The 26,103-nt window shown below is 43.0% G+C and overlaps 3 protein-coding genes across 4 annotated transcripts; 1 reads left to right on the top strand and 2 right to left on the bottom strand.

Moving 5' to 3' along the window:
• Positions 1–5,489: 5,489 nt before the first annotated feature.
• LOC136519610 (ethylene-responsive transcription factor CRF1-like) lies at positions 5,490–6,676 on the top strand. The gene has a single exon (XM_066512998.1). The coding sequence runs from the start codon at positions 5,498–5,500 to the stop codon at positions 6,482–6,484; it is 987 nt and encodes a 328-aa protein (XP_066369095.1). The 5' UTR covers positions 5,490–5,497; the 3' UTR covers positions 6,485–6,676.
• Positions 6,677–13,120: 6,444 nt separating this feature from the next.
• Positions 13,121–14,746, bottom strand: LOC136519607 (uncharacterized). The gene is made up of 2 exons (XM_066512997.1): positions 14,448–14,746; positions 13,121–14,368 (listed from the first exon to the last, which is right to left on the bottom strand). Exons 1-2 carry the CDS (start codon positions 14,725–14,727, stop codon positions 13,323–13,325), a joined length of 1,326 nt encoding a protein of 441 aa, XP_066369094.1. The 5' UTR covers positions 14,728–14,746; the 3' UTR covers positions 13,121–13,322.
• Positions 14,747–15,815: 1,069 nt separating this feature from the next.
• On the bottom strand, positions 15,816–26,087 carry LOC136519605 (starch synthase 1, chloroplastic/amyloplastic-like). 2 transcript variants are annotated; one of them, XM_066512993.1, is made up of 15 exons: positions 25,551–26,086; positions 23,585–23,940; positions 22,997–23,074; positions 22,788–22,912; positions 21,059–21,140; positions 20,803–20,976; positions 20,619–20,700; positions 20,428–20,519; positions 20,249–20,311; positions 20,081–20,170; positions 17,927–18,051; positions 17,730–17,838; positions 17,594–17,646; positions 17,399–17,438; positions 15,816–16,119 (listed from the first exon to the last, which is right to left on the bottom strand). In XM_066512993.1, exons 1-15 carry the CDS (start codon positions 25,843–25,845, stop codon positions 15,961–15,963), a joined length of 1,923 nt encoding a protein of 640 aa, XP_066369090.1. In that variant the 5' UTR covers positions 25,846–26,086; the 3' UTR covers positions 15,816–15,960. The 2 variants fall into 2 exon arrangements, with proteins under 2 accessions (XP_066369090.1, XP_066369091.1); XM_066512994.1 differs by lacking the exons at positions 20,428–20,519; positions 20,619–20,700 and having other exon boundaries at positions 25,551–26,087.
• Between the last annotated feature and the right edge of the window lie 16 nt (positions 26,088–26,103).

Genomic DNA, 26,103 nt, shown 5'->3' with positions numbered 1-26,103 from the left:
TCTTTTAGTTTTAAAAGAATGCACATAAGAAGAATATGCAAAACTATTTTTGGCTAACACATCTCCTACATGTTGGCATTGATCTATTAAATATTATATTTGTTTTAATAGAATTGTTGGGAGAGATGTAAGTTATTTTAGAAAAAAATTTGGCCACTCGTGTAAGAAAATGACCCAGTACCACACAAGTCATCAACTAGAGAGGGGGTGAATAGGTGATCTACAAGATTTAAACAACACTTGCGAAAAACATTTAGTACTTGTTGTTGAATTGGCTTTGCAACCAATTGTAGAACATAAGGGAATTAAATCACCTAGACTAAACAAGAGCTATTGCAACTACAAGAGCTAGAGCAAGAAGAAAACAAAAGAGTAAGCACAAGCTACTCAGGCTACCTTACTCTAAACAACTACAAAAGCAACAGTTACACAAGCAAGGTGCCACTAACTAGGCTATCTCCTACTTCCACTAAGGACTGAACTTGACAAGTTACCAAAGGTAGAAGATGATGATCTCTTGAAATTTTCTTTGGATGCACCTACATACACAAGCTCACAATTCTTAGCAAACAACGAAAGCACAAGGGGGTGATGCCCAAATAAAACACAAACACAAATAGCACATAGAGACAAGTGATTTATCTTAGGGTTCAACCAAACAACTAGGGTTTGCCTACGTCTATGGTGTTGAGGTGGTCACAAGTATTGGCTTTTCAAACCTTGCTCTCCAAGTGACCACAAATATTGAGCTTGGTATTTTGATAGCTTTGAGGCAACTAAAAAAACTATTCGGAGCTCCATGAGAAAAACACCTAATCCAACAAGGAGCTCAAGATGATCACATGCACTCAATCTCACACCTAGGCTATGACTTCTCTCTTGGCCTTCTCTTTAACTCCACATCTCAGCCTAGGTCTCCAATGTGCCAAGGTATCCTAACAAAGCTAGTCAAAGAGTTATAAATAGAGACCACAACAAATATAGCCACATAGTCCAACCAATGATCCATTGACACTCTAGGTGCACCACTACATCATCCAGTGATGTCACATAGCCAGGTTCTTTGAGCTAGCCATTGGAGTCCAATTGAAATTGTGATTTGTCTATCTACCTACATTGAAATGCCTAGTGGTTCTAGAGCATACACATAAATGATCAAGCCAATGTTCGTGCCAAGATGATCTTCACCTTCATTGGACTGTTCGGTTGCCATCTTCTCTTCTCTAGATCATCCATTGAGCCTTGAGCGAAGGACTTAGCCAAATTCTTCGATTGTTGATCGGTTACTTCGTTGGATTGTTCAATAATACATTGATAGCCTTTGGACCATATACTAGTTATAGTACAACACCAACTCTAGGTTAGATCCTGCTATCACTGGATGCTCTGGTGATCTATTGGACATCTTCATTGTTGTTCAATAATTCTACAACCACATCCTCTGAGTTCTTGTGTTCATCTATATATGTAATAGTTTTTACTAATTCATCATATGGCTTGATCCATTAATCCTATTATTGGTTTCAACTCTAACTCATTCAATTTAATCTATTTGATTTAGGCTAGATGCCTAGAGTATAGAGTAGACTTGGGCATTTTATGGGCCGAGCTGGGTTCGGGTTGGGCCAAAAAAAGCCCAATTATTTGGGGCCAAAATATTCTTGCCCATGACCGTCCCACTAGGTGACTTAGGCCTATTTTTGGATCGGGTCCTTGCGGGCTGCCTGCGTAGTTTACAATGTAAAACAACTAAAACAAATATTCCAGCCCGGGCTAGGGCCAAGATTTTTTTCTAGGCAGCAGGATCTATGCTCAGGCCCAATCCACTAAGGTTTGTGGGTGGGCAAAAACCCAACAGGCTTAGGACGAGCCAATGTGGCTCAACTTGCTCAGGTCTATTATAGAGTGCCTAAATGTACTCTTCAAATGGTGTCTATGTTTGATGTGGATCCTTTTGAGTACACTTAGACACTCTATAACCTACCAAACTAATGAGCGCCAAAAAGTTGGCATACTTTGTTACAAACTCAATTTAAAGAACTAATTATTTTCATACATTAAGCTTGACTTAGACATTTCCTATAAAAAACCCAACAAATTCTCATTAGTTCTTTAACTATTGTGTATCTTCACCAAATTCTCACATAGGGGTTGATTGCACTTACAAATATTAATAAAAAGTTCATGTGAAAGATCACATATCTTGAAGTGAATACAAACAAAATGTAGGAGAATTGCAAGTTTGTGTTGTAGCTCATGATATGCACATTAAGCTACCATGATGAAAGAATAAGAAATAATGTAATGCATTGTAAAACAACACATATGCAATGGATCCGTGTAGTGGTTCTTTGATTATTGTTATCATACTCTAGTTTAAATATTCAATTTCTCACATGAAGAGGAATGGAAATTCATGTGAACACAACACGCTTCAAAACTCGATCTAGATTCAAATGTTCAAGATATGCACATTCATTTTCATGATTGAAAATTTTAACGTTACACGACAACTCACTAAAACATGCATATACAGGTAAGTGAAAACTGAACAAGTACTATAAGTGGTACGAAGGATGAGCTACGAATTAGCTTGACACAAGAAGTTTACAACTGGTGATTTTTTGATCTTTTGTTTGTTACGCCGCTAGGTTGCCTACGTGCGCTTGCATAGATGTAGGTGAGTAGATCCAATTTAAGCCAACCACACGTGGGGTCCACATATCAATGACATAGGCGACCCGAGTGATGGGATATCTTGCCTTCGAAATATCAAACAAACGAGCTCTTACAAATAGGCCAAAATTTATGCAAAGTGTTTAAAAAAGGTGGGCTTATAGGTATGTACTTAAATATGTGATAGTTTAGAAAGCACGCAATAACAAGATTCACATAAATTTGACTATTTTGATATATAGAATGATATTTTAATCATTAAATGTGAAGAAAATATCATTAATTTTTTCTTTGAAAACAAGCCACTACTAAAAAAACTTTCAACAATATAAAGGCATATTGATTTTTATCAAGTAGTTTAACACAAAAGTTCCGGTACACTTCTTGCACGAAGAATATCATGCTCTTTACAAGCATCACAATTCTTAAGAGTTCTTATTGATAGATCCATAATGAAACATGTCTTATTAAAAGTTATTACTTTAAAAAAAATCAAATTCAGACTTCAGCTTCATATGGGGCAGTTCACTACAAAAGCATATGCAAAATTGGTAGAAAATAAATAAGCAAACAAAAATGTTGTGATGCAAAATAGTTATTGAGCCCAATTAATTTTACTAGCAAATGTTCCATGTCGCCTTGCAGCACATGAGATCCACCTGGACCCGCCAGATGTCATTTACTTAATTTATTTTTTATTTTCCCAATTATTTAAAATGAGCGAGCATTTTATTTTGATGTGGATCCTTTTGAGTATACTTAGACACTCTATAACCTACCAAACTAATGAGTGCAAAAAAGTTGGCATACTATTTTACAAGCTCAATTTAAAGAGCCAATTGTTTTTATACATTAAGCTTGACTTATGCATTTCCTATAAAAACACAACAAATTCTCATTCGTTCTTTAACTATTGTGTTATCTTCACCAAAATCTCACATAGGTGTTGATTGTACTTACAATTATTAATAAAAAGTTCATGTGAAAGATCACATATCTTGTAGTGAATACAAACAAAATGTAGGAGAATTGCAAGTTTGTGTTGTAGCTCATGATATGCACATGAAGCTGCCACGATGAAAGAATAAGAAATAATGCAATGCATTGTAGCACAACACATATGCAATGGATCCGACTAGTGGTTCTTTGATTATTGTTATCACACACTAGTTTAGATATTCAATTTCTCACGTGAAGAAGAATGGAAATTCATGTGAATACAACACGCTTCAAAACTCGATCTAAATTCAAATGTTCATGATATGCACATTCATTTTCATGATTGGAAATTTTAACGTTACGCGACAACTCACTAAAAACATATACAGGTAAGTGAAAATTGAACAAGTACTAGAAGTGGCACGAAGGATGAGCCGTGAATTAGCTTGACATAAGGAGTTTACAACTGGTGATTTTTTTATCTTTTGTTTGTTATGCCGCTAGGTTGTCTACGTACGCTTGCATAGATGTAGGTGAGTAGATCCAATTTAAGCCAACCACACGTGGGGTCTACATATCAATGACATAGGCGACGCGAGTGGCGGGATATCTTGCCTTCGAAATATCAAACAAACAAGCTCTTACAAATAGGCAAAAATATATTCAAGATGTTTTAAGAAAAAGGTTGGATTATATGCATTACTTAAATATGTGATAGTTTAGAAAGCATGCAACAACAAAATTCACATAAATTTGACTATTTTGATATATAGAATGATATTTTAATCATTAAATTTGAAGAAAATATCGTTAAGTTTTTCTTTGAAAAACAAGCCACTACTAAAAAAGCTTTCAACAATATAACGAAATATTGATTTTTACCAAGTTAATTTAACACACGAAAGTTCCGGTACACTTCTTGCACGAAGAATGCCATGCTCTTCACAAGTATCGCAATTCTTAACAATTCTTATTGATAGATCCAAAATGAAACATTTCTTATTAAAAGTTATTACTTTTTTTTAAATCAAATTCAGACTTCAGCTTCATGAGGCAGTTCACTACAAAAGTATACGCAAAATTGGGAGAAAATAAATGAGCAAACAAAGGCCCTGTTCGCTTGTCTTATAATCCGTACTTTTTAGCTTATTTTTTTAGTCAGAATAATATTTTTCTCTCACAACAAATCAGCCGGAATAGTATTTCGGCTTGTTTTTTCAGCGAAGCGAATGGGGCCTGATGTGATGCAAAACAGTTACTGAGCCCAATTTATTTTACTAGCAAATGTTCCGTGTCGCCTTGCAGCACATGAGATCCACCTGGACCCGCCAGATGTCATTTACTTAATTTATTTATTTTTATTTTTTTCCAATTATTTAAAATGAACGAACATTTTATAATATAATAATAAGAAAAAAGCAAACCAAAATTTTCTGGCCCATACATTTCTTACGTTTGGCGGTAGATCTACTAAATATTAGATTTGTTTTTTTTTGAAAAAAAAACTGGTTTGAACTGCATGTAAAGAGCGGCGTGTCACGTTTTTCTTCCCAAATTTGTACTTGAAGGCGTTCAAACCAACGTGAGACAGATTTGCGAGGAAAAAAATATCTCGTATAAATGGTAATGCATTACTGAAGAGATAGCCTAGCTAAACAAATCGTTAATGATCGGGCTGTTTGCCAAATAAACCGCAGATCCTAAAATTTTTGCCGAAAAAATCTCTTTACGTTCCCTCCCTCCTCCCATCTCCCAACGACCCGGCCAGACCTCCCCTATATTTCTCTCTCTCTCTCTCTCCACGCAACGATCTAGTATCGCCTCCTCCTCTACTCCTCTCTATCCCCGCTTCGTTCTCCACAAGTCACTGAGGAGCCGAGCAATGGTGGAAGCAGCTATGGTCCACAAGGCGGCAGCGGCCGCGGCCGCGGCGGTGATGAGATCACAGCGGAAGATCAAGCAGGGGCCTGCAGAGACGACGACGATCCGCAAACTAGTTCGCGTCTTCTGCGACGACCGTGACGCCACGGACTCCTCCGGCGACGAGGCTGCTGCCGGTGACGGTGCTGGAGCGCGGGGTGTGCGTAAGTTTCTCAAAGAGATCGTCTTGGAGGAGCATCGGCCGTGTTGCCATGTCACAGCGACCCCGCCGCCCGCCGGGAGGATCGCCGGCGGTGGCAAGAGGAAAGCGCCGGCGGTCCTGGAGCCGGGCGCGGCGGCGGAGCCGAGGTACAGGGGCGTGCGGAGAAGGCCGTGGGGGAAGTACGCGGCGGAGATCCGCGACCCGCACAAGGGCCAGCGGGTGTGGCTGGGCACCTTCGACACCGCCGAGGAGGCGGCCAGGATGTACGACAGCGAGGCCCGCCGACTCCGCGGGCCATCGGCGACTACCAACTTCCCTGCAGCGCCAACGACGCCTGAGCGTGTTCCGGCGTCGCCCCACGCCGTTCCTGCCGTGGGCGAGCTCTCCTCCGCCGAAGAGTCCAGCGACGAGTCCCAGCTGGTGGGCTCGCCGGTCTCCGTCCTCCGGGCAATGCCTGGCGAGACGGCGCCTCTGACGCTGAAGCCCACCGACGCCGCCGATTCGACAGCCAAGAAAGACGCGCCGGGCGGCGGCCTTTTGTCGCCGTTCTCCGCCGACGCGCTCCTGCCTGATCAGCTCGGCGACGACGTGTTCTGCTTCACCCCTTTCGGCGATCCGGCCTTTGGCGGCGTCCCGTTGGACGACTTGCCCACGCCGCCGCTCATCGACTACCTCGCCGACGACCCCGCGCTCGACCTCGGCAACCTCCCAATGTGGCCAGGAGGCGACGGCTGCCGGCTCAGCGACATCGGCGACGACGACCTCTTCTCCCTCCCCCCGCTCTGAATGATCGTCGTCGATCAGCGCGGCGGCCGCCGCCGAAAGTGTTGTCCTTTCCCTTGTATGTATGGAGCCAAATGCTATTCTTTTTTTCGTTATTAGAAATTCTCTGCGTCGACATCTCTTCTTCTCATTCATTCTGTGTGCATTCCGTGTGTTAAGTAATTGATGAGTACATGTATTCAGTGTGTTAATGCATAAGGCGAGACTTGGATCTGATTCAGAATTTTAACCAGTTTGTTGTATGCTTATTCGTTAAATCGTTCTGGATATTGACCAGCGCGAAGGCATTTTTGCTTTCAAAATGCTCCGCTTCTCCTGCAGCTGACGAGGCGCCGCAAAAATGGCCAAACGGCCCAACGCTTCAACCGCCGGGACTCCAGGAGTTTGGTGGTGCTCAGTGGCGCTCGAGATAGCTACGCTGTACGCACAGGCTTCGTATTCGGAGCTTGGACTGGAAGTGAGTGAGTTGCTGCTCGAGTCTGCTGCGATATCAAGTAAGACCTCCAAGCTGTCCGAGTCTTTAGTTTCAGGGGTCTGCCCAAATCTCCGAGCTCAAGTTTGTGGGTTGTTTTGCCCTTCACAAGTCGCCAACGGGTAATTCACTTTTTTATATGGTCACTGGAGTGCTATGGATGTCATATATATGATCGAGAATGCACTCCCTCTATTCGGGTGTAGTTCTCTGCTAGGACGGGATTTTAACTGATAATTACTACATTAACATATATTTATGCAGGATTGATGTTATCATATTCATATTTTGAAAAAAAAATATATAATGATGTGAAAGTTCACTGGTCTAACAAGCTACCCACTGCTTTGAAATTACAAGGAGTGTTTCGTTATGAACCATGTTTTGACTTCGATTGACAATTGTTCTACCAATTCACTTTTCTGATACAAAGTCACAATAAGTATTTTTCAGTATAAATCTGATAACATCAATTTTACGTCAGATAAAATTAGGCATACGCAACTGTCCTTATAATGCATCGGTTATAAATTTCAAATTTAGGCATGAGGAACATGATACACATCTCGACAAAATTTGGCAAGAGCATTATGATATACATCGCGACAAAATCCGCTAGTGCAAGATCCAACTCATACCCAGCTCGTCTCGAACACACGTCGGTTACTAACACTATGGGAGAACGCAGATTTGCCGAGTGCCGCCAGCTTTGCCGAGTGCCAAAAATTGGGCACTTGGCGAAGCCACTCTTTGCCGAGTGCCGGACCGGGTGGCACTCGGCAAAGTCTAGCACTCGGCAAAGAGTGACTTTGCCAAGTGCCACAGAGTGCCCGGCACTCGGCAAAGGGCGGCACTCGGCAAAAGCCCTCTTTGCCGAGTGCAACACTCGGCAAAGAGTAGCACTCGGCAAAAAAAATGGCACTTGACGGCCGAGCCCGCCCACGCCGTCATTTTTTTTTTAAAAATTCTTTGCCGAGTGCCGGCCCTGGCACTCGGCAAAGAGGGCCTTTGCCGAGTGCCAAGGCCCTGCACTCGGTAAAGATCCCTTCTTTGCCGAGTGCCACTTCCTGACACTCGGCAAAGGACCTCTTTGCCGAGTGCCAGGGCCGGCACTCGGCAAAATATTTTTTTTGGTTTTTTTGACCCATTTTTTTGTGAGGCATTCCCACATTATTTAAAACTCCATGTTCAAATTTGGGACAATTTTGACTTTTTTTTGCTATATTTTGTTTGTTTTTTTTTGTTTCGTTGAATTTTATGGAATATTTCAAATTTGAACTGCAGGTGCATGGAATAATCGAATTTGGTCGTTCAAAAAATGATATTCATGATATTTGGTGTATGTTGAGGCCGTATCCAGGAACTCACATGAAATTTCGAGCATCTTGTTGACGTAACATGACGAGGTACCTGCGGGAAAAGTGTATTTAAATTATATAAAATCCGAACGAAGTCCGAAAATGACGAAACTTGTCAGGGCATCGTGTTATCGTTGACGGCCTTCGTGCCGGGTTAGTTGATGTGTCGGCCTTCGTGCCGCAAATGTGGTTGTCGGCCTTCGTGCCTACGTTTTTCTTGTAGATTTTGAAAATGTCCCCGTGCAGGGGAGGTGCTGCCGAAATTTTCAACTTTTCTTTAAATTCCTTACATTTTTATCTTGTCACTCACGTGCGATATCTTCTTTTTTGTGCAGCGGACATCGGGGGCGGCGTTGAACCAGGTCGGAGGGTCGCCGGCATCGCAAGTCGGGCCATCCGCACCCGGACTGTCGCCGGGATCGCACGCTGGGGCGCAGTCGCCGTGAGCCGCTTGTGGAGTAGTTTCTATGTATCGAACTTATGAACTTGTGGACTATGAACTTGTGGTTTGTAATAAATTATGGATTTCGGACAAATTTGGTCGTTTGTAATATATAAATGTGGTTTGTAATTTATTGCTGTTGAATTGTGGTTTCTATTATATATATGCATTGTCGTTTAAATGGAAAAGCAAAAAACAAAAAAAAAAGAAATTTAGAGGTGGCTTTGCCACTCGGCAAAGAAAATTAAAAAAAAAATAAAAAACACGCTTTCCGAGTGCAATGGTCATTGCACTCGGTAAAGAAAATTAAAAATAAAAAAATAAAAAACACCATTTGCCGAGTGCCGGTGCTGTGGCACTCGGCAAAGAGGTTTAAAAAAACAGATTTCTTTGCCGAGTGCCGGAGCTGTGGCACTCGGCAAAGAGTTAAAAAAAATAGACGGCGTCGGCCGTCAGCCGACGACGTCAAATCTTTGCCGAGCGCCCACACGGCACTCGGCAAAGCCTTTGCCGAGTGCCCGAAATTTGGCACTCGGCAAAGCAGCCTTTACCGGAAGGGGATTCGACGGAGGCTCTTTGCCGAGTGCAAAGCTACATTTGCCGAGTGCAACAGGCACTCGGCAAAGAGCCCACCTCCAGTAGGGTAAAGAACACAAGGGCTCACAACACGCTTGCCGTTATCTCCCCTAGAGAGTGCTACTCGTTCCTTAAACCTCTCAGCCCACAGAAGCAAGTGTCTAGTTAATATGCGTGTGTCCCGGGACATCGTTATTTTATTTTTGTTCCACTTATGAACACTAGGAAATAGAGGTGGACAAATGCTTCAGTTTTCCCTTCTCTCTCTTCCCTCTCCTCTTTCCTCCCCTCTTTAGTTGAGTGAAAGCGGAGGATCAACAAAGGCAGTAGGTGGCTCAAGCTTGACAACAACATGTCATCGTGACAATGGGTTTCACTTGTCGCCCTAGAGGCACAGGTCACCAAGGTGAAACCCTAGCTGCTTCCTTTTTGAGAAAAAGGGAATTGCTAATCGATAGGTGCCTGATTATTTTGTTCTTCTCAGTTAACACATGTAAGCCATTGGATTTGCATCGAATGTATCACCTGCCTTCGTCTTCCTTTGGTTGTCTTCCACACTTGATCATATAAAACACGGACAACATCCACTCCCCCACCTACTGCACTCATCAGGTCATCCCCTGTGGTGCTGCCACGAAGTTCTCTACCTCGATTGCTGTCATGCTAACCTAGTGGAGCTCGAGCTCTCTCTCACTAAAACATGGCCCAACCATCATACTCCATCGCCTGTGATTGGCAGAAACATGCCGCCTCACCGCTCCGCCCCTCAGCAGCCACCTCCGGTCTGGCCTACCCCTCTCCCCCCCTCCGATCAATTTCTAAGCTTAAAGCACATCAGATTCCCCATCAACCCTTACCCCTAACCCAAAGAGGTCACTGGCAGTGTGGAAATCAAATCACATATTTTTTTAAAACCTTGGTAAGTGAGGAGGTGTGTAAAAAATAGCTGCTCGTGTTTGGTGCATGGCTTACTCTCTACACTACCGGATTCAGCTTCTTTGTCGAATGCCTCAAAGGCCGATATACACTCGGCAAAGCCTTTACCGAGTGTTACACTCTGTAAACGGCGTTCGGTAAACATTTTATCGGCAAAGACCTCTTTGCCGAGTGCTAATCTGACACTCGGCAAAGAAAAGTCACCGTGACGACGAGCGCCACCGTGACGGTGGCTTTGCCGAGTGTCAAGGTCAAGCACTCGGGCAAAGGTCACCGCTTTGCCGAGCGCCGTTGACTCAGACACTCGGCAAAGGTGGCCGCTGTGCCGAGTGCCACCGGCAAGACACTCGGCAAACAGGCGACCTTTGCCGAGTGCCTTGCCGTGGCACTCGGTAAATCTGTGATGTTTGCCGAGTGCAATGGCCTTTGCACTCGACAAAGCATGTTCCCAGGTAGTCACTTTGCCGAGTGTCATGGTCATTGCACTCGGCAAAGTGACTGAAAACAGTATTTTTTATTTGTTTTTTTTACATCCCATCCAAACAAACAGAAGATATATATAACAAACATCACCAACATCACATATATATCATCAACAGCACATATATATCACCAACACCACATATATATATCACAAACATCACATATATATCACAAACGTCACATGTCTCACAATATAACACAAATAAGTTCACAAGTAATCCAAGTGCTCCATCATCTACGTGACAACTTGCGCGAAACCTTCTCAATTTTTTTATCATAGCCTCCACATATGATATCATGACATCTCGACAAGTTTCAAGATTTTCGGTCTTCGTTTGCTTTTTATAGAATTTAAAAACAACTCGACTGCAAGTTCATTGTCATGTTTCGTGAATAAGATGTTCGAAATTGGTGGTCTGTTTCTGGATACGGCCTCACATTATACTAAATAATATGAATATTATTTTTTCATTTATTTTTTTTCATTATTCGAATGACTAGCAGTTATAATTTGAATTATCCAAGAAAATTCAATTAAATGAAATAAATTAAAGAAATATAAAAAAAGTCCGAGAAACGTGTCACATTGGAACATAGAGTACCAGGTATTATATGAGGACTGCAGAAAAAGTTTGAAGGTCAAAAGTGAAAAACAATATGGTTTGCCGAGTGTAAAAAAATGACACTCGGCAAATCAGCGCTTCACTGAGTGTCAGGAGAAGACACTCGACAAAGGGTTAACGGCGGCGGCCCTTTGCCGAGTGTTCTGGTTTGCTGAGTGCCCGACACTCGGCAAACCTAGTCTTTGCCGAGTGTTATTGTTTGCCGAATGCTCGGCACTTGGCAAACTACCTCTTTGTCGAGTGTCAGTTATTTGCCGAGTGCTTTCTCTATGGCACTCGGCAAATAACCTCTTTGCCGAGCGCCCGATAAAAAGCACTCGGCAAAGTGTGGGACACTCGGCAAAGAAGCCGTCTCCGGTAGGGCTAGCTATGTTGATCGGCCCAACATCCAAGCAAAGCCTCAAGCAAGTTCATGCCATCTCCCGAATCAGGTACTGAAGCATGGACTTAGTTTTAGCAGTCTGCTTAAATCTCCAAGGTCAAGCTTGTGGGTAGTTTTGTTATTCACAAGTAACCAAGTAATTCACTTTTTCATATGGCCACTAGAGTGCTATGCCTTTCACTAGATGTCATACATATATGAGAATGTACGCCCTCTGTTCAGGTGTATTTCTCTGCTAGGATAGGATTTAACCGATAATTGCTACATAATATATTTTTGTACAAAATTGATGTTATCATATTCATATTGAAGAATATATATTCATGCGCAAGTTCGATCTGACAAGTTACCCTCTTCTTTGAAAATACAAGGAGTATTTTGTTAGGACCATGCTTTGATTGACAATTTCTCTACCAATATTCAGTTTTCTGTTACAAAGTCATAATAAGTAAGTATTTTCAATATGGATTTGATAACATCAATTTTATGTCAAATAAAATTAGGCCTTTGGAACCGTTCTTACGATGTATCAGTTACAAATTTCAAATTTAGGCATGAGGAACATGATACACATCACGGCAAAATTCGGCAATAGGATTATGATAGTCGTGACAAAATTAGCTAGTGCAGCATCCAACTCATGCCCTACCTTATTAACGTACGTCGGTTATTAAAGCACAAGGGCTCACGACACGCTTGCCATTATCTCGCGAGTGCCACTTATTGATTAAACCTCTCTGCCCATAGAAGCAAGGTCTGGTTAACCTGCATGAGTCCTAGGACATCATTATTTTATTTCCGTTTCACTGATGAACAAACACTAGAAAGAATGGGTAGATAAATGTTTCTCTTTTCTCTTCTCTCTCTCCCCTCTCCCCTTTGTTCCTCTCTCTAGTTCAGTGAAAGGGTGATCATCAAAGGCAATAGGTAGCTCAAGCTTGACAACAACTACATGTCATAGGCCAACAAGGTGAAACCCTTTCGACTTCGTTTTTGATAAAAAAAAATTGGAATTGATAATCAATATGCGACTGACGTACATAAATGCTTTTCATTTTCTTCTCTCTTCCCCCTCCCCTTTCTTCCTGTCTCTAGTTGCGCCAAAGGAGAGGTCCGACAAAGGCGGTAAGTGGCTTAAGCTTGACAGCACCACATGTGCATAGGGATAAAAATTATCCCTCATTTCAAAATAAACTAAAAACCTTTTAAGCTACTATTTTTTGGTTCACCAACTATAAGTATTGTATTTTATTATGCACCGTAGTGAGCTGGAACCATGTCAAAACAAACGACCCTGAATCAGGTTAACATGATCCTCCTAATTAATACTGAATAGTGAATTTATCTTCAATTCGTTTTCTGTTCGACTTTCGCTTTATTATATGTATATAATCAATCAACCAGTTCGCTTGCACAGTCGTATTACGCTAGTCGGCGACTCGGCGTACGGACCATGATACGCCTTGCAACACATCAAGTTACAAATACATGTACATGTATAGATACGTATATATGTGACGACACCGTTTTATATTAGCAGCCAAAGTGGCAGCTGATTCGTTGCTGGCTTCAGCCCCGGATCCTCCTCGTGGCGACAATAGCCGCCACCGAGATGGCGGCCACCGACGAGGCCCAGATGACGCCGGGGCGGTTGCGGACGAAGAAGTTGGCCATCCTCTGGTCGTGGTATTCTCTCACCTTGTCGATCTCCCGGTCCATGGCCATGTACACGGACGGGTACGTGGCGTGGCCGTCGATGTTCTTGATCAGCTCGTGCACCTCCTGCCCGCCGCCGGACCCACCGAGGACGACGCCGGCGCGGCGGAGGATCCGCACGTCGGCCGCGTCCTCCACGATCGCGTTCATCATCTGGAAGTAGCGCGTGATCGGCTTGCTCTGCTCCTCGTACTCCCGCGCCAGGAGGTTCCGGGCCACCGTGGCCAGCTTGAAGTCGTACACCAGCGCCGGTAGCCACACCGTCGGCTGCGCGAACTCGATCTCGGCGCGGCCGTTCTCGGAGGCCTGGAGACGGACCCCGGACCGCCGGAGATCCCTCACGGTCGGCATGCGAGACGGCCTGCCGGTGACGCCCCCGCCTTTCCCCTGCGCCGGCTTCACCACGCTCATGTGCAGGCAGTCCAGGAGCGTGCGCGCCGCCACCTCCTTGCTGGCCGCGACGTCCTTGAACGGGCTGTCCGGGGGCGCCGCCCCGGTCTTCTTCGTGGAGAAGGGCGAGTAGTACCAGCAGAAGCGGTGGATCACGTCGGCGAGGTTCTGCTCCGTGACGTCCAGCTTGTACTCGCGTCCCATGGATTCCTTGACGTCCTTGAAATCGGATTGCTCTACAGTCTCCTTGATGACGGCCTCGATGTGGCGGGCTACGTTGAGCAGGTCCTGCAGCCGGAGCTGGTTCTCGAGCTTGATCACGTCCGTGACCATGTCGAGCATGTGGCGCGACTTGAAGATCTGGTCGACGGAGTCGCGGTCCGCGTTCTTCCTGCTGATCGCTTCGTTGAGCTTTGGCAGGTAGCCGACGACGAGGAAGATGCCGTCCACCACGCGCTTCTTCTTTGCGTCCCAGCGTTCGTCTGTCACCTCCGCAGGATCTCCTGCTTCTGCATCAGCGACAGCGTCAGAAAAAGAGATAAGTAAGTATGACGACGAATGGTTAGAATCTGGGCGACGCACGATTACCGTCGGGTTGTCCAAGGATTTTGGAATGGCATTTCCTGGCGAGGGCCAGGAGCAGGCTGTTGGCGCGCAGCATGTGGTCGTCGACGTGCCGGCCCGTGACGGCCTCGTAGACGAGCGCGGCCTTCACCCGGAAGCTGTTGCGCCGGTCGATGGCGCTCCGGTCATCGTGCGTGAAGAAGACGCTCGCGGGCGCGAACTGAGCCGGGTGCTCCGCGCGCAACCGCTCGTACGCCGTGGACTTGAGCATGGCATCGTACGGTGGCGCCGACGTTCCGCTCATTTTCGCTTTGGTTCCGATCGGGTGGTGACGCTTCAGAACTGGCGGGTGGCCGATGGGGTTTTATAGGTCTCGCTCGCAAGGGCCGTGAGGGGGGCAATGCCACTCTTTCTGAATTCGCCAGTAATCCCTTTCTTGCGCGTGATCAGAGGCCTGTTTTGAATATAGAAATAGAAATTTCACAAGAATTATATAGAAAATATAGAAATTCCACGTAATTCAGTTCAATTTCATAGGAAAACGTAAGAAACTACTGGAGAAATTCTTTATTTGACGACACTACTAATAAGATGAACTATTTCTTCACTGGCTCTGCGTGCGTTTCTTCATTACCACCTTTAGTTAAATTAAGCATTTAATTAACCCAAAATGAATCTAGCCGATTTGATAACTGGCTGTTAAGGAATCCAGGTTGGACAACACGACGATCAGGGATCGATCCCAAGCTGATGTGCCGGTCCGGAATGGACGCCCCGCAAGCTTCCCCACAGATTACAACCATCTAGGCATCGCGCACTGAAGGCTCATGCACTCATGCTCGCGTCGCGTAGAGCCGTACACCATTCCCTTACTCCGAAGGTATTACTGACCAAGCGGACGGGACGTGGTCACGACAAGTATAAAGCACCTGAAACATGGAAACCCGTGCTGGGACACAAGGCATACACCAACAGTCCAACATCATGCGTTTTACAGGATTCCTCCATGCCATCATGGCAACGCTTTCGATATATAGAAACCCTTGACACTGAAGATGCACCATCAGCAATGCCCATCTCGAGTAAACGGCCGAGAATGCACAGAAGTGGCCACTTTGGTCAAGAAAAACGAGGCATGGTTTTCTAATGAGTCATTAAGTTATCAGTCCTAAGACTCCTAACCAGCAAAGAACAACATGGGTAATACTCTTAAGGTAAACAGTGAGTGGCATAGCAGAAACTGACTCCATTTTGTTCCATATGTATCACTGTGAGGCTGCCTGCGCGACTGCTTCCAGCATCCCCTTCTTATTCTTCAAAACTGTCGTTCAACTGGACTCCTCACTGCATCACGGTCCTTTCTTTGAGACAAACCAGCCAAAGCAGCAGGCGCCGTAAGGCTGACCTGGACATTGGAGCGATGGAGCCAACAGCCGGTCTGCCTTCCATGTAATGTACAGGGGTCTTCTCATCCTTCAGCTTACTATAGGATGAAGAACTGAAGATCTTTAAGGACACACCACTTGTCGTCCCCTTTTTACATGACATAGGGTCGATCGATGAAGGCCCACTGGAAGATTTGTTCATATTGTTCAGCAGCATGGTCCCACGTGAAGTCTTTTGACATGCCCCGCTTCATGAGCCCTTCCCATGAAGACTTGTGCTCCCTGTATGTCGAAATTGCAGTTCGCAATGTCTGCAAAACAAGGATCAAAATCCAATTATGAAATGTTCTGCCCCATAATACAGTAGAATAGTGGTTTAGTTTTACTGTTTCTGGGTAAAAAATATCACTGCAATCTGGTGATAAACAGTAAACAAATTGATCCTGAAACCACCTGTGCATAAACTCCCTATATTGCCCTTCAATTGTTTCATAAGAAACTTAGCTTCTGTAACTGATACTCCCTCTAGTCAGGAAAACCTGACGTTTCAAACAGTTTATACTCCATGAATGTTAGGAGTACTTTGACCAGAGAAAAGTCAATATTATCTTAGATGCACTTTTGAATACAAATCTACTTATGCAAGTTTTATGCCCTAAACTTGCATATAATTTGAGTAATTGTTGGCCAAAATTTGTAAAATCTGACGTTTCCCTTATCAAAATACTACTATCAGTCCTGGATGGAGGTATTACTAATTGCAGTTCAGTTTTGTTGTTGGAAATGACAGCTCCAGACCGGACAGAGTAATTTCAGGCTTGGTTCGATAACATATTGGCCAAAGTAAAAGCAGAACTAATTAATACTCCATTTTAAAAATATATGATGTTTAGGACAGGCTAATAAGTTTGAACTCAATAGGTTGTCCCAAACGTCATATATTTATAAACAGAGGGAGTAATCACCTCATAAGCACATACCGGACATGTAAATTCACATCCTGCACCTGACACAAGTCAGTCTAGAACCAGGGGTGAATTTTCCGTATATGCTTCAGGCTTCGATTTCCCACTAATTCCAACTTGCCATAGATCAGTTGATGGGAGGTGCGGATAGCCGGGTATACACCCATGACCCATCACACAGGTTGAGTCCTCCTTGACTCAAATTTGGTTGCCTATTTATTATTATTTACAACACCACCTAGGCCTTGTAAAGTGGAGCTTATAGCAGCTTTTGCTGCTCCCAGAAGCTCCAAAGACCAAAACTCCCCCAGGAGCCCAAGTCCTATAATATGCTACTGCCAAAAGTTTAGTTTGTGATGAAGGCCAGAAGCTAGAGGAGTTCTTTCTAGATTATTTTTCTTTTTAATAAAGTTCCCATATACCAACACAAGATAACAATAAAACTCATTTTACCATAAAACCAATTGCATGCTTTGTGCCTTTGTTATTAGAATTGGCTAGACGGTTTGTTAGCACAAAGTGAGTTCAGCAATGTTTCATCCATAAATTATAAGGGTCATTGTAATCACATACTATGATCAAGATCCTAAGTTCCTAACAGAATTCAAGTTTGATGGAAACTTACCCACAACATGTTTTCCGTGGTTAGGGGTGCGAATGCCCACCTGCAAAATATGTGTATGCAGTAAAAATTGATCAGGAGTTCACTGATGAATGGAGCAAACTACTGCAATCACTGTAAGCATTCAATTGATTCAAGAATCCAGCTGAAAAAAAAAGAGAGAAGGAACTGCAAATGTTTAAATGAAGCTTTACTTACCCCGTACCCTGTTCTCCATTCTCACCGAAAGGGTTGAAATTCTCCACAGTATCCTGTTCAACAAACAAAATAGGTGAAAAAACATTCTACCTTGGTACTAATATAACAAGTCAGTATTATAGGATGGCTGTCTTACTCTAAGTCCCCCAGTTGCATGGACAACAGGAACTGTGCCATACTGCATAGCATATAGCTGATTCAGACCACAAGGTTCGAATCTGGATGGCATTAACAATATATCGCAGCTGCACAAAAAAGGAGAGATCAATATCCCAAGTATAAAATGTACTTATAAGATGTCAAGTGAGTTTTTAACAACATGCTGTTGCATACCCGGCAGTTATTCGGTGGGAAACTGGAACACTAAATCCAACCCATCCACGAAATTTATCCTTGAAGTTCGACTCTGTAGATCTCATCCAGTTTTCGAGCTCTGGGTCACCAGATCCAAGCATGACCTACATTAAATAAGAAGAAAAGTTTCATAGGTCAAAACACTCTAGTTGTAGGCTTCGAAAGGACAACTCAACTTCTAAATCCACTCCGAAGTTCGACCCATGCCATTCATCAGCCTTCGGTTGGAAGTGAAAAGCAAACACTTGTGAGAAGGATAAGGGCATGGCTCAAGTTCTCCAACTCACATCTACCAGTGAGCTACTTAAAAAAGAAGATGTGTGCGCATCCAAGAATGCAAGAAGATGTTATTCAGTACTCCAGGAAGGAGAATGTTGGAGGTCAAAGGGAACCACGGTGCCTCTTTTTCATACAAGTTTCTTAAGCAAAGTACTAAATATTTAGCACCATTAGTAAATAAACTGATATAAAAGAGCCAATTCCAGCAACGGTCCACAAACTTCTCCCACGTTCTCGTCTTTGTCCACAGAGTCTCAAATTGCACATTCGGCACCTCAAACTTTTGTCATGGTTTCCAGATAGGTCCAAACGGGTCCAAATCAGCCCTGGCTTGCATGCCACCATGCTTGGCAGTCATGGGGGTCAAATCTGCATATATATTGCTTCGGTTCCACATTATAGTTTACTTTTCTATAACTTTGACCAAGTTTTTAGAAAAATATATTAACATCTATGAGTTCAAATAAATTCACTATCAAAACATATTTCATGAAGAGTTTAATGAAAGTAATTTGATATTATAGATGTCAGTGCATTTTTCTATAAACTTGGTCAAAGTTAGAGAGGTTTCACTTGGGAAGTTGGGATAAAACCAAAGTGAATTATATTTTGGAATGGAGGAAGCAGTATTTACTTGTTGACTACTTCACAAATATTGTTTAATAGATAGTCACATTAAGGAATTAACTGAAAATGCTCTAAACCAAGAATTATTAGGGGGACAGCTTCTCTAACCAATCATATGCATTAGAGTCGAGGATTCCACTGGGTGCACGGTGGCATACTAAATGCTATATAGGCAGTTGAGGCTGATTTGGACATGTTTGGACCTACCTGAAAATCAGGGACAAGTTTAAGGTATCAAATATATTATTCCAGAGATTTTGTATGTGGATAAGAATCTGGGACAAGTTTAGGGATCACTGATGAAATTCCTCTTATCAGGATTAAGCAAGTTTCTCTTAGCATTTCAGGCTCTATGTTTAGCCAACCCCTTACGCCAGAGCAGCGGCAGCTCCACATCTCCACGTGGTAGCCCATTGAGAACCAATGTGAACAGCCCCTACAAGCAAGTATTCAAGCTACTACAGTAGCACTGGGCAGCTACACGCCTATGCCAACTAATAAAAGTGGTTAAGAATCAAGAAAAAGAAATAAAGAATGAGAAGGGCTGGAACTGGAGAAAGCGATTTAATCTAAGGACATTAGGAAAGTTAAGAAATCATCTTAAAACTTGCAGACACATGTTAATAAAGAGTGATAGATTTGCACCTCAAATACTGATTTAATTCCACCTGTAACTAGATCACACAAAAAAAACCACCTGTAACTCGTCCAAGTTGAAACTTGAAAGTAACAACCACATCTCGTATCTGTAATAACTGTCATACTACCAAATCTGATGTGCTGTACTATACTATCCCCAATATATTTGCACGCTTTGCCAAGCCCTGGTAGAGGCAGGATGTGTCACAAGTAGAGTTACATCTGGGAGGTGCATGGCAACCAAGCTGAGATGAGAAAAGTGCATAGATGAGAAAACTATTTTGATATATTGATCTACCCAGTACTAGCTTTCTGGCCCTACTTTGAGTTAGAGGTGTTGCCAAAGAAGGCTGCTAAGTGGTAACTAAGTCAACCTGGACTGAAAGTACACACCCTCTTCTGAACCTTAACATGTTGCTCAGTAGCTAACACAGCTCAGAATCCTAGTTGATTTCTAAAGATAAGAAACCTGTCTTCACAGCTGCTGGTGCACCTCACCAGTTCCACAGTTATCCTGAACCTTTTCCCCCACATGATGGTTTTAACTCACTTTACAGCTTACAATAATGGAGAAGAATCAGGACTTACAAATTGAACGTCGTCCCGCATAAGATGCGGTATGATAAGTTGAATGAGATCAATGCCTTTCTGATAATCCAATCTTCCAATAAAGCCAATCTGTAAATTAAGTTAATAAATTGATCCATATTATTTCTTTCAAATAAAAAATTCATGTCTAAAGCATCAATATCTAACCAGAGGAACTTCAGGCCTTATAGGTAAACCCAGCTCCTTCTGCAATGCACTTTTACATTTGGCCTAAACCAACAATATCAGATAAAAAGGATAAGTGAAAGAAATGAGAAACAAAGAATAAACATAGGAGGCAATCATCCTAATGGATATACAGATGCTTTAGAGAACTGTCAGCGCACTTTTCCAGAGAGGTCATCAACAGAATAATGACAAGGGATACATTTGTCCGTGGCAGGGTTCCAATCATTAATGTCTATTCCATTTACAATTCCTGCAGTATAGAGGCATATTGAATTAACTTTTATCATCTGACTTGCTTGTTTTCATGAAGTAGTTGAAGAACAGAGCAAATTAAAATGAATATGGCTACCATTTAATACACTCTTTCTGGAGCTTAAGAGCTCATTGAGGCCCTGTCCACCTTCAGCAGTTGTGACCTCCCATGAATAACCCTAGAAATTAAACATAAAATGAAGAGAGAAGACAAGCAACACCTAAATTGAAGGGAGAATAGCTTTTAAAAGATCAAAGAAAAATGACATATGTAATATCACCTTACTGACAGTCACGATTCGATCTGCTGTCACAACTGCACCTTTCAAAAAATTAACTGCCTCACCCTTGTCAAGGGCATGCCTCCTTGCCCATTCAGGGAATACCCACTCCAGAGCTCCATACCATTCAGGTGGCAACCCAAGGTCAGGATATGTGCTTGCAGGCTCTACACCCTACCACAATGAGATAACATATGGTTTGAGTAAACTGTGCTGCCAAGCTATGTATAGACAACACAAAATGATGAGCTCAAACCTGATGTGCTAAATTATGTATTACAAGAATGCTGCGGGAGTCTTTATAAACACCATATGGTCTATATTTCGCAGCAAGAAGGCTGAAACAAACAAAATCAAGGTTAGGATGAAACGGATTACATAATGAAAACTAATTTAGCATTGTGAAACCAAAGCAAGGAAACAATAAAGAGTACATGTCTAAAATTGCACTTCAATTCAAAGTGAAACAGCTGACTGACAGCGAACAGCAAACCATGTGAAACGCGTCAAAAGAAAGAAGTATTATCTAAACAGCTAAATCATATTCATGACAAACAATAAGATGAAACTCATTAGTCCATTAACCTCTAATTGCACTAATGTGTCCCAACTCGTAAGACACCTACATCATGCCCGCTTGATCATCACACTTATGTACTAACTGTCAAAACATAAGTAAAAGCACAACATGCACAGCCACAAAGACCATGCCAGCAAGGGACATCAAATATCAAATCTAAGAACAGACCACTGATGCAGGACCATACCATTATTAAAGCAGCATAGTACAGCTACCTAACTTTTTTTTAAAGCGGTAAAACAGGGAAGAGAATGAAAATATACAGTAATTTTCACGAACACGCAGGAGAGCTGCGTATCATTATATTAAGAAGAAGAAAATATACAGTAATCACAATGTTGATTTCTTCAAAGAACATACATTATGAAAGAAATAACACAAGATTGCATTGCAAACAGACTGAGTCCACAACAGCAATTGTTGTGCGAAACAAGTATCCTTACATCTATAACAGATAAAAGGTTAGAAGTAAAACCATGCCGATACCCAGAACATGGGAAATACCATCTGTAGTAATACCAAGGAATATTCTTGGAGTGGTGAAATCAAGTTAAAAGAAAACTCAAATAACATATCTGAACTACAAACTGCTGTTTGAGATACAGAAATACAGATATGTATTTGGCAAAGCTAGTCCAGCAACACTGGGTACTGTCAAGTATATGTCCTGTGTCTCATCTCTAGTCTTTACATACACATACATATGTATACAATAGGCACCTGGGCCATGGACCTTATGGGCCAGACTAGAGCTATGTACTATATACTTGACAGGTACGAATAAGGATAGACATGCACAAGATGAAGCATCGTAAGGAAGCTCAAAGGTATTCCAGCTTGTTGCATGGCAACAATGTGATGCAAGACTACTACTGAACTCTTCTGTTCATTGTGTATGCTTGGTGTTGTGCCAGTCTTTATCAGGCCAACATAAAGGATGAGGTTTTATTGTTTACCGCATAAATCAGTCTCTAGAAACTAAATGATTGTCATTTCACAGTACTCATGTGCAATGCTTCAATGCGACAACATGTGTTTCTGTTTTGGAATAGCTGTTCCGCTGATGGTTTTTGCGGCTGATAAGCCGGTTGATGCTGTTTTGTTATGAGAGAAAAACATTGTACTATGGCTGATAAGCCGGGCTGATAAGCTCAAGCGATGGTTCAGAGTATGCAGTTGATGGACTAAGAACTAGAATCACCAGAATAAGTTGCCTAAGTGTTAAATAACTGATAAGCTCCTTGGAACTGCCAACTGTAATGTTTTCTTAGCTTCCATAAATATATACGCAGATGAAGTTGAACATACATGAAAAAAGAATCAAAGAATGTTAAAGTAATGTGGCATGCACTGCAAAATAAAGGTGTAGACATGAAGGATTCAGATGAGTAGATCCACAACATACACTGGCACTAGACTGGCATGCCAATCATTCACAACAAACATGCAATTCTGTCCATAAATATATCCTCCCAATTCAAGGACCAAAGGAGCCTCACATGCAGCATAGCAAAGGAGCGTGTATCTGAACTGCAAAGATATATAGCACTCAATCAATTTTTTGACAGAACTTAAACTGATCAAATAGGAGCTTTAACGTAACAAGCTTCTTACCTGATTATCACTAAAAGCACCAAACTTATCTCCATATAAATTTCCAGGTCTGTGATATGAGGGATGATCAACAAACACCTAAACAATTGACATAAAACCAAAAGATAAATAGAACACAAATAAGAATTCTTCAATCACCAGTTATATAAGACAAAAAAACATTACATATATCAAATAGACACTCCTAGAAACAGCAGAAATCAACGAACATGATCTGTCAATGCAAAGCAAGCTTTTGGAAAGTTTTCTGATACCTTGTACATATGATTGTTTGTTTTATCATCTAGTGTGATCTTCACTCACTACCATTGTTGCAAATACAAATGTGCAACCATAGATGCATAAGACTTTAGCACCATAGACACAAGTGTGCTACTTTCATCGATACATCATATCAAATATTTCTCTTCATTTTAATCTGGAAAATACTATATGCTGTTTGGGAATTGGGATGCTAAAGACTACTGGGCAAACAACATGGAAGTACAGAAGTAACATCAGAACGTGTACATGTCAAGAAGCACATAGGACTAAATGGTAGTCAGTTATTAATTTTGATCAGAAACAATAAGGTGATTGGATACCTACCCAGTCAACTGAATCTCTATACTCATGGAAAAAGGTAACTTCGTGTTCACTGCCAAAGCATGGAATCCGAATGTGCTTTTCTGTGTAAAATGCATTTGCATAATTCTTATCAGAGGTACCATTTAAATATCTGGGCATTACAACCATCACACGGTGACCACGAGCAGCAAGAGCAACTGGCAATGAACCACAAACATCTCCTAGACCCCCAGACTTTGCATAAGGAGAAGCTTCGCCAGTTACAAAGACAATGCTTTGTGTTACTTTAGCTCGAGCTTGCTCCTTTCCAACCACGATCTCAGAATCTTGCTCACTTGCCACAACTACTGTGTTGTTGATGGAACCCTCAGCAATCCCTGTATATGAGATGAAGGATTAAAAAATGTGTCAAGGTCAGAGTAACAGAAGATAGAATTCTAACTTCATCATGGAAAACAATTCTAGCAGCGATAAGAATGGTCCAACTAACATTCTGTTCTCAGCTAAATGACAAATTCAGGTTGCCAGATGCTCACTATTTTCCTGAACAATTCAAATGTATGGTCAGAGACAAATAAAACAAAGTAGAGCTGTGGTCCAAAGAAGAGAGAAAGGTGGACCGACAGAACATCAATAAATATCCCACAAGTAGCCAAAAGAATAGATTTGTACAAAACTGGAACTGTAGTCCAGTGAACGGCAAAGCACAAGATGGTACCATGGGACTGACAGTGACAAGGTGCATATGACCCTTCACAAGAAAATGGGACAGGGAAGAGTCTGATAATTAAGGGTCCTAAGATACATTCTCAGCTCATTTGCAACTAAACCAGAAGCTATTGGCATTGGACACCGTTTATACGCACTGAAAGCTCCATCTCGTCCACTTATATGCTTTCTATAAAAGCAGGGTTTTCCTCCATATATATTAAAAAAAAAAACTCCATCTCGTTTCTATCACTGACAAAAACTGGAGTATTCCACGTCGGTCTCACAAAATGGAGCTAGGTGATCACTTTTAGTGTTACTTCAGTAAAGTCAGCTTACCACACGGACTGATATGATACCCCAACTTTCTAATAGCATATTCCGTGGAACAACTACTTGCAACACGGGTTACAATCACACCACCAAGGCAAGGAAGAGACAAACTCGTCAATTTTCCCCTACTTCCTATTTACATATTTACTATCATTATGATGTGAGTGGTATAAAAAGTACCATGTCAGAGACTCATGTGTCAGTGACACAGTGTAAGATGTCATCCGTAATAATGGTAAATATGTAAATGCCCCCCTTCCAAGGACATATGTGTCACCTGAGTGAGTGAGAGTTGAGTTAGCCCCATTCCTCTTCCTACTCCCTCCGGTTCTCTAGAGCAAGTCGTTTTGAGGTTGTCTTAAGTCAAACATTTTAAACTTTGACTACAAATAACTTCTTTTGGGTTGAGTTTGAAAATATGAAAGTGATGTAAGTAGATTTATCTCGAAATGTAGTTTCATAAAAGTATATATTGACTATATTTTATAAATATTTTATAGCAAAAAGTTGCAATCAAAGTCATTTCTTAAAGACCGTGTCGATATCCAAAACGACTTTTTAGAGAACCGGAGGGAGTACAAAATATCCAAGCATATGCTACTGCTACTAGTATATGTCTGCTCAGATCCAACCACGTGCACGCCTCCCGAAACCTCTGCTGCGGTGCACGGCCATCATGCCGAGGTACACGCCACCCTGAACCCCATCGGCTCATGATCCAATACAGACACCTCAAAATTTCCACGGGTGTGCCGAAATACGGGTTTCGATTATTTTACACGGTACTAGTGATCATGCGTACCCGATTAATACTAACAGGGATCAATCAGCACACATTAACCCTTCAAAATTTTACCCAACTTGTCAAACGCATTTCGTGCTGAACGAACCGATCGGCAACCATCTGAAAATCAGCAATACGCAGGATTTGGCTGATGCACTTTACCTTCAGGTTCGAGACCAAGGTCCCCCAGGCCGGCGTCGGGCACGGGCGGCGGCGTCGACGCCGGCTCACCCGTGGGCTCGGGCGGCGGCGCGAGGAAGCACCCGGGCACGAGCGGGGGCGCCAGCAGCGCGGGTGGCAGCGGGCGCGGCGGGGGACCCTCCCTGCTCAGCTCCGCGACGCACCGCCGGCGCAGCACGCGCTGGAGCCGGCGCGGGCGCGCCCGATCGCCGCGGCCCGGCCCGGCGGCCCGCGCGAGGAGGAGGCACGCGGCGCCCACGGCCGAGGGCGTCGCCATTGCGGAGAGGGAGAGCAGGAGGGCGGGGGGCCGTGGATGGCGCGGAGAAAGTGAGGGGAGCGAGGCCGCGGGGCGCGTCCCGTGTCTTCTACTACCGCGGTGCGGTGCCGCCTCGGCGCGCTTTCCGGGTGGCGTGGGAAGTGATGGGAGGCGAGGAGGGGTTTTTGGTTTGTTTGATTTGGGAAGAAGCACACAGAAAAACGGATCCGGGGAGCGGGACTCTCGTCGCCGAGTCGAGGAAGTGGACAGGCGGGGTGG

The sequence above is a fragment of the Miscanthus floridulus genome, chromosome 18 (genome assembly GCF_019320115.1).
Source record: "Miscanthus floridulus cultivar M001 chromosome 18, ASM1932011v1, whole genome shotgun sequence".
Lineage (NCBI taxonomy): Eukaryota > Viridiplantae > Streptophyta > Magnoliopsida > Poales > Poaceae > Miscanthus > Miscanthus floridulus.
Note: the sequence above shows the minus strand (reverse complement) of the source record. Positions and strands in the feature narration are given on the sequence as shown.

Excerpts from the sequence above, each read along its gene's own strand:
- LOC136519610 (XM_066512998.1), top strand. The coding sequence starts at position 5,498 with ATGGTGGAAGCAGCTATGGTCCACAAGGCGGCAGCGGCCGCGGCCGCG.
- LOC136519607 (XM_066512997.1), bottom strand. The coding sequence starts at position 14,727 with ATGAGCGGAACGTCGGCGCCACCGTACGATGCCATGCTCAAGTCCACG. Across the intron at positions 14,369-14,447 it reads AATCCTTGGACAACCCGACG|AAGCAGGAGATCCTGCGGAG; the intron begins GTAATCGTGCGT and ends TCGCTGATGCAG.
- LOC136519605 (XM_066512993.1), bottom strand. The coding sequence starts at position 25,845 with ATGGCGACGCCCTCGGCCGTGGGCGCCGCGTGCCTCCTCCTCGCGCGG. Across the intron at positions 21,141-22,787 it reads CATGCCAGTCTAGTGCCAGT|CCTTCTTGCTGCGAAATATA; the intron begins GTATGTTGTGGA and ends TGTTTGTTTCAG. Across the intron at positions 20,171-20,248 it reads TAAGGCCTGAAGTTCCTCTG|ATTGGCTTTATTGGAAGATT; the intron begins GTTAGATATTGA and ends CTTAATTTACAG.